This window comes from Zosterops lateralis (genome assembly GCF_965231275.1).
Source record: "Zosterops lateralis genome assembly, chromosome: W".
Classification (NCBI taxonomy): domain Eukaryota; kingdom Metazoa; phylum Chordata; class Aves; order Passeriformes; family Zosteropidae; genus Zosterops; species Zosterops lateralis.
In genome coordinates, this window is record NC_139801.1 from 6,816,185 (window position 1) to 6,829,633 (window position 13,449).

The 13,449-nt window shown below is 43.1% G+C and overlaps 1 protein-coding gene across 3 annotated transcripts in view; it reads right to left on the reverse strand.

Moving 5' to 3' along the window:
• Nucleotides 1-1,129: 1,129 nt before the first annotated feature.
• The window catches only part of LOC310922286 (Golgi phosphoprotein 3-like), a 109,536-nt gene continuing 97,216 nt past the window's right edge, over nucleotides 1,130-13,449 (reverse strand). Inside the window, exons 4-6 of one of the 3 annotated variants that reach the window (XM_083882730.1) lie at nucleotides 10,898-10,971; nucleotides 7,664-7,774; nucleotides 3,456-3,567 (exon numbers count right to left, since the gene is read on the reverse strand). In XM_083882730.1, coding sequence (XP_083738856.1) covers nucleotides 3,547-3,567; nucleotides 7,664-7,774; nucleotides 10,898-10,971 — 206 coding nt within the window. In that variant the 3' untranslated portion in view covers nucleotides 3,456-3,546. Of the gene's footprint in view, nucleotides 3,568-7,663; nucleotides 7,775-10,897; nucleotides 10,972-13,449 lie in introns of all 3 variants that reach the window. The other 2 variants (XM_083882728.1, XM_083882729.1) reach the window with 2 other exon arrangements.

A 13,449-nucleotide genomic window follows, 5' to 3' on the forward strand; every position in this document is an offset into this window, starting at 1 on the left:
ACAAGAAACAGGGGACTGGTTTGATAACCTCTTCAAAGGTGTTGGACTCTCTAACATCGCCAGCTCGTGGATCAAAACCGGACTGTTGTTTCTGTTCATCATCTTAATTGTAGCCATTGCTTCTGGTTTGGTCAAAAGCCTGATCATGAATGCAATTTTCCCCACTACTGCCCCCTCAGTGCATTCAGTGACACCTGCCATCGAATTCCCACCAGACTCTGACTCCAGCAGCGAGTGTGACTCAGATATGTACACTCCAGACCAGTGACACAAATAAAAGAAAAAGGGGGAGGTGTGGGGGTGCTGGAATAGTATCATAAGTTTCTTAGTTGTAGGTTTGATGTGATTTGGACTTTAACCCTAGCCAGGTAAAGTTACTGTCTTGGAATGTGCTTATCAGAGGTTGATAAGAGTTGCCAAGACAACTCTAATCCTCTGCCCTGGGTTTCGATCATCCTATTGTGTTTTCCCCCATCCCATTGTACTTCTCCCCCACATGTCCACCATCCCCCAGACCCCAGACCTTCAGGAGAGGTGTCTGACAGGGATTGGTGAGTCTCCCAGGGCCACATCCCAAATCCACCTGATTTGTTAATGTTGTGTATTGCATTTTGACCTTACCCACCTGGCTTTGTGTGATTGGTCTTGTAACCTGTATCCACCCCTGAGATTTTGGGGGAACAAAAACCCCCTGTAACCGAGGCCCGGGGTCACTCCCCAGAGGCTCAGGCCTGGAACCAGGGGCTGCCCCCTGAGTCACCCGAATAAAACCTTTTCTCCCCGAGCCTCCGGAGTGTCCCCTCTTTTAAACCACGGCCGAGACAGCTAAGGCAAAGGGGCTGCGGAGCCAAAAACCCACGCAAAGGTACTGTTGGACGTATCAGAGCTAGCAGGGTGGCTCAGCTGACGCTGAGCTGACCTGAGAGACAGATACGCGAAGCAACAATAGTATTCTGTAAGTTTTCAAATATAAGAGTAACACAGCAACTTTCATTTTTCCTCCACTTAAAGCAATCACATTTTGAAAATGTTTAAAAGAAAATGTCCAACGTTCATGCCCAAGCTCCTCAAAGTTTTAAACACAGCATCTTACACCTAGGAGAACACCATTTATCTTTTTATTTGTAAACCAGAGTTTGAAATACCTTACATTATACTTTAATTTTTATAAAGAAACATAATTAAAGAACTGAAAGAACAGTGTGCCACTAAATGTTAAGGACTATATTTTTAAATCTTTATTTTAAAAAAGGTTCTATAGGTATGATGAATTTAAGCTGTATTTTCACATCACCTACTTAAGCATTTAAATTATATAAAATTAGGTGCAAAATTGGAAGTCCAGTCACAGATGAGGCTGTAGAGTTCTGCTCAAGATAGAAGAGGCCTACTTATGGCAGACACAACTGAACACTCACAAGTTAACTCAGTCTGACCCAGCCATGAATCCTGCAGATCTGTGTGACACTGCTGATTAGGTCAGTTTGATCTACTTAATATAAACTCTCTTTCTAAGAAGAATATTAACTAAAGCTTTCAGTTAAGCAATAAAACCTTTCTAATTAGCAACAACAAAAAATTACATGCTTATTCTGTTTCAGGCACTTTTAAGATCATAATTTATTTGCTGTAGGTAAAAAGCTAGTATACAGACTAAGTGATCTCTTAAATTTCAACTCTAAATTTATATGCCACCTAGTATTCTTACTCTGAATATTAACCAAAAAAAGTTTCTCAACACCTGTAAGCCCTACCATAAATCTTCATTGTTATGAGGAAAAAAATACATAGATTGATGCTTAATTTGTTCAATGCATATTTGCACTGTGAAACAATTGGGAAATAACAAGCAGTGGCAAAAAGAGAATACATTTTTTAAAAGACAAAGTATAATATATATTTTTAATAATAGTGTGCTAATCAGAATATTTTTATATAAAAAAATTAAAATATAGCACAGCATCCCATTACAGAAATTTTAATAATCTGAACTGCAGTCATTACTTGCTAACCATTTAAATGCAACGCCTACTAGAACTGACTTTTTGTTTTTAAAGTGTAAAATAGATTGAGAGATTTGAGACAAATATTAATTTGTGTACAAACAAACATAAAAACTGCAGTCAAGAACTGTACTAGTCACAAGTCTCTTCCATAGAGGAGGGGAAAAGAAGAGAAGTAAAAAAAGTACAAATGAAGATATGATGATAGAAAGTGGTCTCTTTCTAGACAGTAATTCTCAAAGACAATGTATAGACTTAAAATACCAGGATAGCAAACTCTGTAGACACTGGAAACAGCTTTCACACACATGCTCTTTATAAGAGGCCTTTTTTCCATCAAATGGCTAATGGCAAATTAGGGGCACCAGGTATAAAACTTGCAAAATACTAAGATGGGGCAGTTGTTAATTTACAATTTGATCTATATATACAATATAATGGAATGCATGCCATCCCAAAATGGATTTATGAAAAAAACTGGACCTTTCAACTCTAGCCTTATGACTCAGATATATTTTTAATGTAAACATAAGTATGCAAGAGACTTTCATGAAAAGTAAAATTTATGGGGCATTTTACAGGAACTATTGAAAAAGCTGCTTAATGGCATTTTTGCTGTTAAAGTAATTTTGTTAGATATAATTGAAACCACATCTGTATATAAAATGTCCTGACAGATACTTCAACATGAAGCTTTGGTGATTTTAAAAGGTCCTTCTTCAGTCTTAGGAGATGTACTGCAGAAGCATTGATGCATGCACATTTGTGTCAGCTGAGACTAGTGATCCAACTGCATGCACATTTCCTTCTTGAGGTATTTTCCATGTTAAACCACTTCAATAACAGTACGATGAAAAATAGACTAAACAAAGTATTTCAGATAACTCAAAACTGAATAGGAATTAGAATGCCAATATGGCAGTAAAAACCTTTTCTGATGTTTTTAAATGGGAAGGTCTCTTGTACCAGCAGAATCCTGTATACAGATAGAGAAGGAGGGAATTCACCACATAATTTCTATTAAGCAAGAGTTGAATCATCATGTGAGAAGGTACAAATAACAGAAAACATGAATAGTCAATAAAAGAGAAACAACTGGTTTACATCAAAAAAGAGAGAACACTTCGGTCTGAATGCAGTTATTTTGTGAAAGCTGCTACAACAGCCCATAGAACCTCATTCATGTTGGCTTTCATACATTCAACCTCAGGGTCTAAATCCAGAAGCTGCCGCACTCTCTTTGTGGCTAAATCATACTGCTCATCCAGAAGGGGGGCAAAAGCATTCTCCAAAACATCTGAGGCATGGGCTAAATAAACAAGTGCCAGCAAGCGTTTCTCCATGCGGTGAGGGTCATTCACCCATTTGTCAAGAACTGCTTCTTGAACCTTCTTAATGAGGCGCTGTTTGATATTGTTGTCGGTGAGAGGGTGTGTAGTCATGTCAAAAAGAAGGAAGTTTTGCTTTTCTGTGGTCAGTACACCTTTTTCCACTAGATTTTTTGCTAAACGTTCACGGACATTTCGCAATTGGTAATGCAACTTCAATGGGTTCCATGTTTCACCTAAAATAAAAAAAGAAAAAAGCCAAGTCAGGCAAAGTTTAAGCTGTATTATTACAGTGATTCTCTCCCCTGCTCACTAGAATGACCTGTCAAATTAATATAGCTGATTATTACACTAAGATATTGTGCTCATGTCAGTATTTAAAGTTTGGACAAAATGCTACTAAGCCATGTCTTGATTAGAGTTATGACAAATAACCACTCTTGTATTGAAGGGAACTAAAAAACCCTATGAACCCCCAAAATAAACCACCAAACAAAACACCACACACAGCTATGAAGAAAGAGTTACAAACAAAAAATAAGCGTCTTCTTCAGTCTTGTCCATTTGTCTACTTCCAGGCTTTTATCAATTCAGAAGCTGGAAGAAGCATCATTGCCATTCTTTCTGCCACAGAGATAAGTAACACCTATATTATATGTCCTACTCCTCTATTTCGTCATGTTTACATTCTTTTCTCCCTTCCTGCCCCCACCAGATGAAACAGTGACATGCACTGTGTGAGTGTAGGTGGGTGCATTACACACAGGCACATGGGCACAGGCTTTGATGTTTCAATAAAAATTTTCTCTAATGTTTTTTGTAAAGGCAGGAGAACTGGGCACTTCAATTTGTGTGCTTAGAGGAGGGAATTTTAAAAGCACAAAATCAGCATCAACAACTACTGAGAAAGCTAAGGTTGCCAGATGAAAAATTGTTTGCACCTGGTGAAGCAATACAATGCTTATTCTTCAAAACCCACTGGCCTATGGAGCCGCACAATGTTTATTCTGTAGGAAGAAAAACTGGAAAGTAACCAACCCAGTTGTGCCAACTTTTACCAGTTCACCAGGTGGTCAGGTATGATTTTGGGGTTGTTGACCACCAGGGACCACCAAAGAGACCCCCAGGGCAGAAGAATGCATGCGTAAAGGGGAGGGAACGTATGTTAATGATTTTAGGGAAATGGTTATCATATGTGTGTTTATTCCAGGAAAATCAATGAATATGTATGTAAAATATAGTATATAAACAGGAGCTTTTTCTGTACTCAGCATGCACAATTTTCAGAGGAGATATCCCCTTGTGCATCCAGCTGAATAAAGAATGCCTGCTTCTTAATGCTACATTGGTGTTAAGGAGGTTTTTTTACTGATTTTTGGTAACAGTTTTGGTGACCACAGATAGGACCTGCTCCTGAATTTCAACTGATCCGAGGGATCGCAGGACCTCCAGCCAGCACTGAGAGATTCCTGGGGAGAACATGCAATCCCTGAACCAAAGGAAATCAGAGCAAGACCCCTGGTAAGATAAAGGCGTTCTTTACTTTAAAGGTGTTAACCTGCCCATAAGGTGCAGCAAAAGCTTCACAGGGTTAAGTTTATAGGTACCTAAGGTGGGAACAGGGAAGGATCCTTCTAGGAGCTGCTAAATAGCAATTGGTTTGGAATACCACATGGTTTAAATGGGGAATGGATCATCGAGTGAAGAGAGGGCATTCTGGAAAAATTCCCCCTGGGATGCATATTAAAATATTGGGGAAAATTGTGGAAGGACCTGTCTTGGTTTGAAAGACAGGTGTCTGCCAAGGAAGGCAGGAGCCTTCCTTGGAATGGAAAATTTGACCCCCTTCACTCTGAATTATTATAATTTTGAAATGAAGGGACTATCAGGCAAAGATATGAGAAAAAAACCAGTTCTTTACTAGTATGTATAAGAACACAAACAAACAACAATGGCAGCATCAACAAACAGAACCAGAAACCCATTAACAGCCTTCTCTTAGCTGCCAAGCACTTTCCCCTCTGGTGTAGTTCTGGTCACAGCCGGCAGGGGCACTGGTGGCTCCCCAGCTGGGCGAGGGGGTGTGATGATTCTCCCATGGCTGCACGGGGGGCTGTGGCATGTGGCTGTCTCTCTCATGTGGACAATGGTGGGCGTGCCAGCAGAAGGGATGGGAAAAGAGCTTCCTTTACAAATTCACAGGGGCAGCCAATCCTGGTGCCCCCTCTGGATAGCAAAAGGCGTTGTAGCAGGAAACTTAAGAGGCAGCAAGCTGGAACGGCCAGGATGAGCAAAATGTCAGAGTGGTAGATGAGATGTATCAGAAACTCCACAGCTGTAGCTGGAACCATGGAGCATCCAGGCAGACAGGGGGGTGAAAGGCTACAGTGTAGCAAAAAACCTGGAGCGGTGGCAGAGAAATGGCAGGGGCTGGGCAGTGGCAGCCTGGCTCCTGAACACCGCAGGGAGAGGTTCCCTGGCATTTCTCAGTGGTGCTGGCTGGTCCCTGGGTCTGGGCTGTGTGGAGGGGGGCAGCCCCCAGCAAGAAACGAGGGTGTTCCTGGGTGCTCGCGTGGCACGCACTGGTTCTGGGCTTCCCAACAGCAGAGCAGCAGAGAAGTAAGCCAGCAAGCCCAGTCACAGTGCTGAAGCAAAAGAAACAACCCCAAAATTATATGAGATGATAAATCATACCCAGGACAGGACCCCTCACTCACAAACAATTGGTCGAGTATTGTAATAGTTGGTAGCTGAAGTATACTTTGACATTTTGTATTGTAATAATTGGTGGCTGAAGTACACTTTGGCAATTTGTAAAGAAGGGGAACATTGAAAAAGGTCAGGGGATATCAGACAGGGAACCAAAACCTGGCTCTTCAAACCATTAAGCTCATGACCTTAAGCAAAGATCAAGAATTTCCCTGAAGGAGATCGAGGGAATCATCCTCAGCTGAGCCTCTAGTTACATTATTGCTGGGGAATGAAAATGTAAATTTTTTAATTGATACAGTATCGCTGTTCACGAGACACAAAGAACAAGGCAGGCAACAGAAAATCAGGCAAGAAAGCTCTATTTTTATTTTCTGACTCCATCTTATATACACTTTGATCGGAGGGCAAAGGATTGGCTACACAGGTTTCTACCTCATTGACCTCATTGGTGAACATCACCATCAATCATATTTCTCCTCCCAGAGGACAAATATGTAAACAAAAGTAGATAAGTTCTAAATATCCATTGTTTTCATGAAGCTGTGTGAGAATCTCCACTGCAAAGATTCAAACACTCGAAAGCAAGAAAATTTAGGGTGACATCTCACCCTTATACCATTTAAAAAAAGAAAAAAGGAAAAAAGAAAATGAACAATGTTCAATTTCTTCTCATGGAAGGGCCATTGGAGTAATCACTCGTGTCATCGACATCAGAGTCATCACTCAGTGGTTCCTCCACTTGTTGACCTTCATTTTGGTCACAGTTTCCTGCTTTCAACATGACAGGGTTAATAGAATTCTGTGGTACCTTACGGTGCTCGATGGCATACAAAGCCTTTGCCAATTGAATGTGTGGAGTTTCACCCTTCATTCCCCATTTTTGTTTTTGAAGAACCGTGTCTCTGTGGCACAACACAGGTTCTTCAGCAAATGAAACAAAGCAACATTGCTGACTCCCTTCAAAATTGAATGACCCAACTGCTGTGCCATGTCGGCCACAGAAATGGAATCCGTGACTAAATGAAAAGGTTCCTGGGAAAACTTTGGAAATGCCATGACAGCAGCCCCCATTTCAACCAATTGGGCTGCTCCATCCTCATGACCTTCCAAAACTTGCCCCTCAAAGCCATCCTTCCAAGCAACAATGGCCTGTCTTGTCCTTCCCGAACCGTCTGTAAGGACGGTGGGTCTTTGCACTGGCTTCCAACTATCTTTGGGCCGCAAAAAAATTTTAAAGAATTTTGTCACTTGCAATAGCTCATGGCTCCAGAGCATTTGACAGAGAAACACTGCTTGCAAAGCTCCAGTCAAATTTCTCCCGTAATACCAAGAGCATGAATTTTACAAAAATCCGCATCCATCAATTTGCAAGCACTGTTGCCTGCATTTAATTATCAATTGAGCAATGAGCTCTAACAAAGTGATCGCCATCTTTTGCGACTGAATTCAAGCAATTAGCTCAAACAAAGTATTTGCCATCTCTTGCGGCTGATGGGCAGGAAGACCCAGTCCAGAATGTGCAAGGAATCGGACCATTCATCATTCCATTGGCCAATGATACCTGTAGGATGCAAACCAATCACAAGAAAACAATCTTTCAGATTCACAGTGAGGATCGACCTTTCGGAGGTCTTGTAACAACCTCCATTTCCCAGAGTTCTTTCCGATGCAGAAAACAGGAGTGTCCCAGGGACTGGTTGAAGGTTCCAGATAATCCTGGTCCAACAGCTCCTGAAACAAGTCACGAAGAGCAACAAATTAATCTTGAAAGAGAGTCCATTCCAGATGCCAAGCAGCAAAGGAGAGAATCGCAATGTCCACTCCAAAAATCGTTTCAGGACAGTCTCTGACCAGAACAACAGTCCAGTGAACTTGAGGCAGCTCAGTAACTTCAGAGCAGCCACCTCCTTGCCACCGGCTCTTTGTCCTGTGAACAGAAGACTCAAAAAATACAAATTTAACAATTCTGGTCCCTTCAGGGACAATGACAGGCAGAGGTGGGTGTGGAGACTGAGCTTGCCCAGCAGATCTCCATCAGCTCTGGGGATTAAGAAGTCACTCGAGTCTGAGCGCACTTCCTCTTCGCGCTCCACTGCCTGTTTCCCGAGCCTCATAGAGGCTGCCCATTCGCATGAATCATTGCCTTACAAACATTGGCCATGTGATTTGGCCTTCCACACTGTTCACAAAGAAAAAAGGAGTGGTCCCCTTTTGCACTTTCTTCCCTTTTTTCTGGCCGGCCTGAGCATTTGCCTGTTTTTGCTTCCAACCCTGCTGCCCCTTCTAGGTTGGCCGTAGGGCAGCAGCCACGGAAGCCACCTTACAACCTGTGGCGCCCATTTTTGCACAGGTCTCGGCCATTTGCGAGAGTGAGGGATCACCCGGGAAGGCCTCGATGATCCTCCTGCACTCTGCATTACAATTGCTCCTTGCCAAAGTCTTGAGCAACAACATTCTGGAAGCAGAATCATCCACCTGTCGCTCAACTGAAGCTGTCAGCCTCTCTGCGAACCACAGGAAAGATTTGTCTGTCCCCTGAACAATTGTGGCAAACGACTGCTTCGGTTCAGACATCTCCATTGTCTGTACCAATGCTGCCATGCCAGTTTTTTGGCACTGCTCCAGTACCCAGGGCTCATAGGCGATTTGCTTATTAACATCCGCAAATTCACCTATACCCAGCAGCATGTCTGGCCTGGCCCCATACCTAGGGTTGTCTTGATGAGCCATCTGATTCTGTGCTGCAGTGTTTTCAGCCAATTGAGTCCACTTAGACTCAAAAATGCCATATTCGACCGGCTGAAAAAGAACCTTGGCCAAACACTGGATGTCATAGGGTGGTAATACGTCTGTGTCTACCAGTCGTAGCACTTGCATCATCTCAGGAGACACCAGACCGTATTTTCCAACCCTATCTCGGAGATCAATCAATGCCTGCCATGACAAAGGAGCATGTTTCTTGCAGCCAGCGTCCCGAATCACAGGGAAAGCTTGCAGACCGCCTGGCGAGGCATCACCGTCCTCCGAATCCTGTCCCGTGGACTCCACAGGGACAGAAGTGAGAGCCTGTCTCGCAGCACCTGCAGAGTTAGGGAATCCATCCCTGCCCTGTAGGGGGCGCCGTGCTGAACCACGGTCGCCCACTGCATCAGCCTTGGCTCGGACATCATCCCAAAACCATGCGCGGTCCCGCGGCCAGACTATCATTCAGCACAGAGGTAAAGTCCAATGACCAGCTGAAGGGGACCTGGTGTCCCGGGACCCTTTGCCGTGGGGGAGCACCTGCCTGTTGTCAGCTTCACTGTTCCGTCCCCTAAAAGTGAACACCGTAGAGCTGACAGCCGCCTTTGCATCAGTGGCGGCTGCTCGCGTAGGGGCGCCCTGGCGCCGCGCGGGGTGAGAGCGCAGCGCTGGGAGGGATTCAAAGGCGCGAGTGATTCAGGGTGAGAGGAAACCATGGGGGAGGTGCTGCGTGCAGACTGCAGGTCCCCGCCGCGCGAGTCCGGGGCTGCCCCGAGACGGCGCGAATCTGCGCTGTCCTCCTCCACTGAGTATCTCATGGAAATGCCACAATGAGGGCAGTCCGCTGTGACCATCCCCCCTCCTTGGTCCAAGCGTGCTTTTGGCTCTTCCAAAATCAAGAGCCATTTAGGCAAAGATTTTTATGTTACAGGAATTAAATGCGGAGGAAGAAATCCCAGAGGAGGTAGAGAATACTGTAACCCCACTGGCATGGGCAACTGAGATGCCTAGATGATCAAATGTGACCAAACTGGTGAGGATTACTCTCAAACCTGAAGCCAGACCAGTAACACAAAAACAATATCCTATTAAGCGAGAGGCAAGGAAAAAGTTGGAGAAACTTATAGAAAAATTTTTAGAATATGGGTTATGGAAAGAGTGTGAATCAGAATATAATACATCAATATTACAAGTTAAAAAGCAAAAGAGTAAAACAGGGAATATTGATTTGGTACAAGATTTAAGGGTCATTAAAAAAATAGTACCTGATATTCATCCAGTAGCAGCTAATCTGTACACACTCTGGACAGCACTGAAAGGGGAATACAAATGGTTCACAGTGCTCAGTTTTAAGGATGCCTTTTTCTATACCTCTTGACCCAGATAGTTAGAAATTGTTTGCTTTTGAGTGGGAGAATCCAAACACTAGATGGAAGATGGAACTAACATGGACTGTGCTACTCCAGGGCTTCAAAAGAGGCCCACTATATTTGGCAATCAGTTGGCAAAAGAAATTGGAAAGCTGGAAAAACTGGACAGAACTTTACTATAATGCGTAGATGATATTCTGCCAGCAATCAAGACTGAAAGGAAGTGCCTTGATGCTACTATAAGCCTGTTAAATATCTTGGGATAATCTGGATACAGGGTGTCAAAGCAAATGGCAAAAATAGGCAAAGAAGCAGTAATATATCTTGGTTTTGAGATCTTGCATGAAAAAGAAGCTTGGGAAGCAGCTGAAAAGAAGTAATTTGCCACACTCTGGAGCAAGGACTATAAGAGTTCTACAAGCCTTCTTAGGTATGGCCAGATGGTGTTGGTTATGGATTGCCAATATGGGGTACTGGCAAAACCCTTGTATGATCGTCCATCGAAAAATACTTGGTATGGACTCCTGATAGTCAGAGGGCCTTTAAAGCCCTAAAAAGAGCCTTAATGGCAACCCCTGGACTGGGACTCCCAGACTGAACCAAACCATTTGAGTTATTTGTGCATGAAAGGATGCACCTGGCACTAGGGATACTGGCACAGCATTTGAAGTCATGGAAGAAGTCTGTGAGGTACTTTTCCAACAACTGGAAAATGAGAGTAAAGGATGTCCTGGATACTTACTTGAGAGTGGTGGTAGCTGCAGAGCTTTGAATCCAGGAAGCACAAAAGCTGAAATGAGCCCCACATGGTAACAGCTGGTTTGGAACAAAAAGGAAGACATTGGATAGGATGCTGAAATACCAAGTTGCCCTATTGGAGCAATACAATGTTGAGTTTAAGGTAACCACTACTTTGAACCCAGCCATGTTTCTTCAGGCTTCAGAAGAAGCCCAGAGACCTTTGTACCATGACTGCCTGGCAACCATTGAACAAGTGTGTTCTGGCAGACCATATCTCAAGAGCGATCCCATCCATGACCTGGAACTGGACCTGTACACTGGTGGGAGCAGCATGGTACAAAATGGAAGATGGGCAGCTGGGTATGCAGTGGGAATCTCGACCCAGGTAGTAGAAGCCCAGGCTTTATCTTTTAACACATCCACACAAAAAGCAGAATTAATGACCTTACACTGTGTGCTAGAAATCACAGAAGGAAAAAGGGTAAACATGGACTGATTTAAAATATGTTTTTAGAATAATACATGCACATGGAGCCATATGGAAGGAAAGGGGATTGTTATCAGCACAGAGATCTCCTACTGAGTACAAAGAAGAAATTAGTCAACTACTACAGGGTGTGCAAAAGCCAAAAGAAGTGGCCCTGATGCACTTGTAAAGCCCATCAGTTTGGAGACTCCTCATTTAATACAGGGAATCGATTAGCTAACAAACAGATCAAGAGGTTACTGAAAAAGGTATCCTTGCACTAATATCTAGCAAAAAGTTGAATGTCCTGGAACAAAAACCAAATTATAGTACTCAGGACAGGCAGTTAGCCCCATCATTAGAAGCTACAGAAAATCCCAGCAGTTGATTGGTAACCTCATGTGGGCAGGTAATTGTACCTCCACAATTAATGTATAAGATAACAGAACTGAAACATCAGGAAACACATTAGGAAATAAAGGATATGGTAATTAGTTTACCAAGGAATATAGTAAGCACAAAAATGACAGAAATTAATAGATCCGTTATTGAAAAATATGGGATTTGTTTGCAAAATAATCCCAAGAAAGGAAGAAGGCCACCTCTGGGGGTAGTTAAACAGGAGAATTCACCTGGTAATTATTGGCAAATTGATTTTGCAGAACTGCCCAGGCAGAATGGGGACTGGTACATTTTGGTATTGGTAGATACTTTTTCTAGATGGTCAGAAGCTTTCCCATGTTGCACCAACAAGGCAAGGGAAGTCTCAAACATTTTGCTGAAATTAATATTTAATACCACTGTGACTAACTCTTTTAAGTCTTAAAAGGCACATTGTTATCAACAGATCATTGGGACTAGACTCGCATGTACATCCTTTCCAACTAGGAGATATGGTGTGTGTCAGAATCTGGAATTTTTGACCAGTCCAGAAGAAGTGGAAGGGATCATATCAAGTCCTCTTGGTATCCTACTGTGGTGGTGCATTCTCCCCCTCATCATCCTCCTTTCCAGGCTGCAGTGTGATCTGAGAAATGCTTGTTAGGCTTTGGCCTTGAAAACAGCACCTGGGCTCAGCTCTTTCTGGGCTTATCAGAAATACTCTTTGCTCCCAGGAATTGCTAACAAGCTCCCGTTTTCCTTATGACCAGCCTTGGAAAATATTCCTGTTGCCTGAATGGCATAACATTCTGTCTTGGGGTGGTTTCCTATTCCCTGACCATCTGCTCTATGCTCTGAAATGGTTGCTGTAGCTTTAAGGTGGATCCAGGGGAAGGGAGAGCCTTGGGGCTCTTAGGCTCTGACGCCACTGAGGCCACATGGAGTAAATGGATTGCCCTCATCACACAGTGTGCCCATATTAGAAACCCAAACTGCCCTGGGATTTTGGAAATGATTACAAATTGGCCTGAAAGTGAAAACTTTGGTCTGACTGACGAAGAAGAGCAGGAACAGGTGATACATGCTGAGGAAGCACCACCGTACAACCAACTGCCACAAGAAGAAACACAATGCTCTTTTCACTGTCGGTTCCTGTCGCATCATAGGGATGAAACGAAAGTGGAAAGCAGCTGTATGGAGCCCCACACAGCAGGTTGCAGAAGCTGCTGAAGGAGAAGGTGGATTGAGCCAACTTGCTGAACTCAAAGCAGTCCAGTTGGCCCTGGACATTGCTGAAAGAGAGAAGTGCCCAAAGCTCTACCTCTATACTGATTCATGGGTGGTAGCCAGTGCTCTGTGGGGGTGGCTGGAAAGGTGGAAAAAGGCCAACTGTCAGCATAGGGGTAAACCAATCTGGGCTGCTGAAGAGTGGAAACACATCACTGCCTGGGTAGATAGGCTACCTGTTGTTATAGATACATATTATAAAGTTGGCTTTTCACAAATATTAAAATTAATACTATATGTATAATGTTAGAAGGCTTTGCTGTATTAATATAGTTTATTTTATGCTATTAACAGGGCTTAGAAATGGTAGTGTGATGAACGTATATATATATATTTTAGGTTATAATACAATATTAAAATAAAAACTATGTAATGTAAGATACTTTTTGTAGCTAACTCAGAAGAACGGGAAAGATATC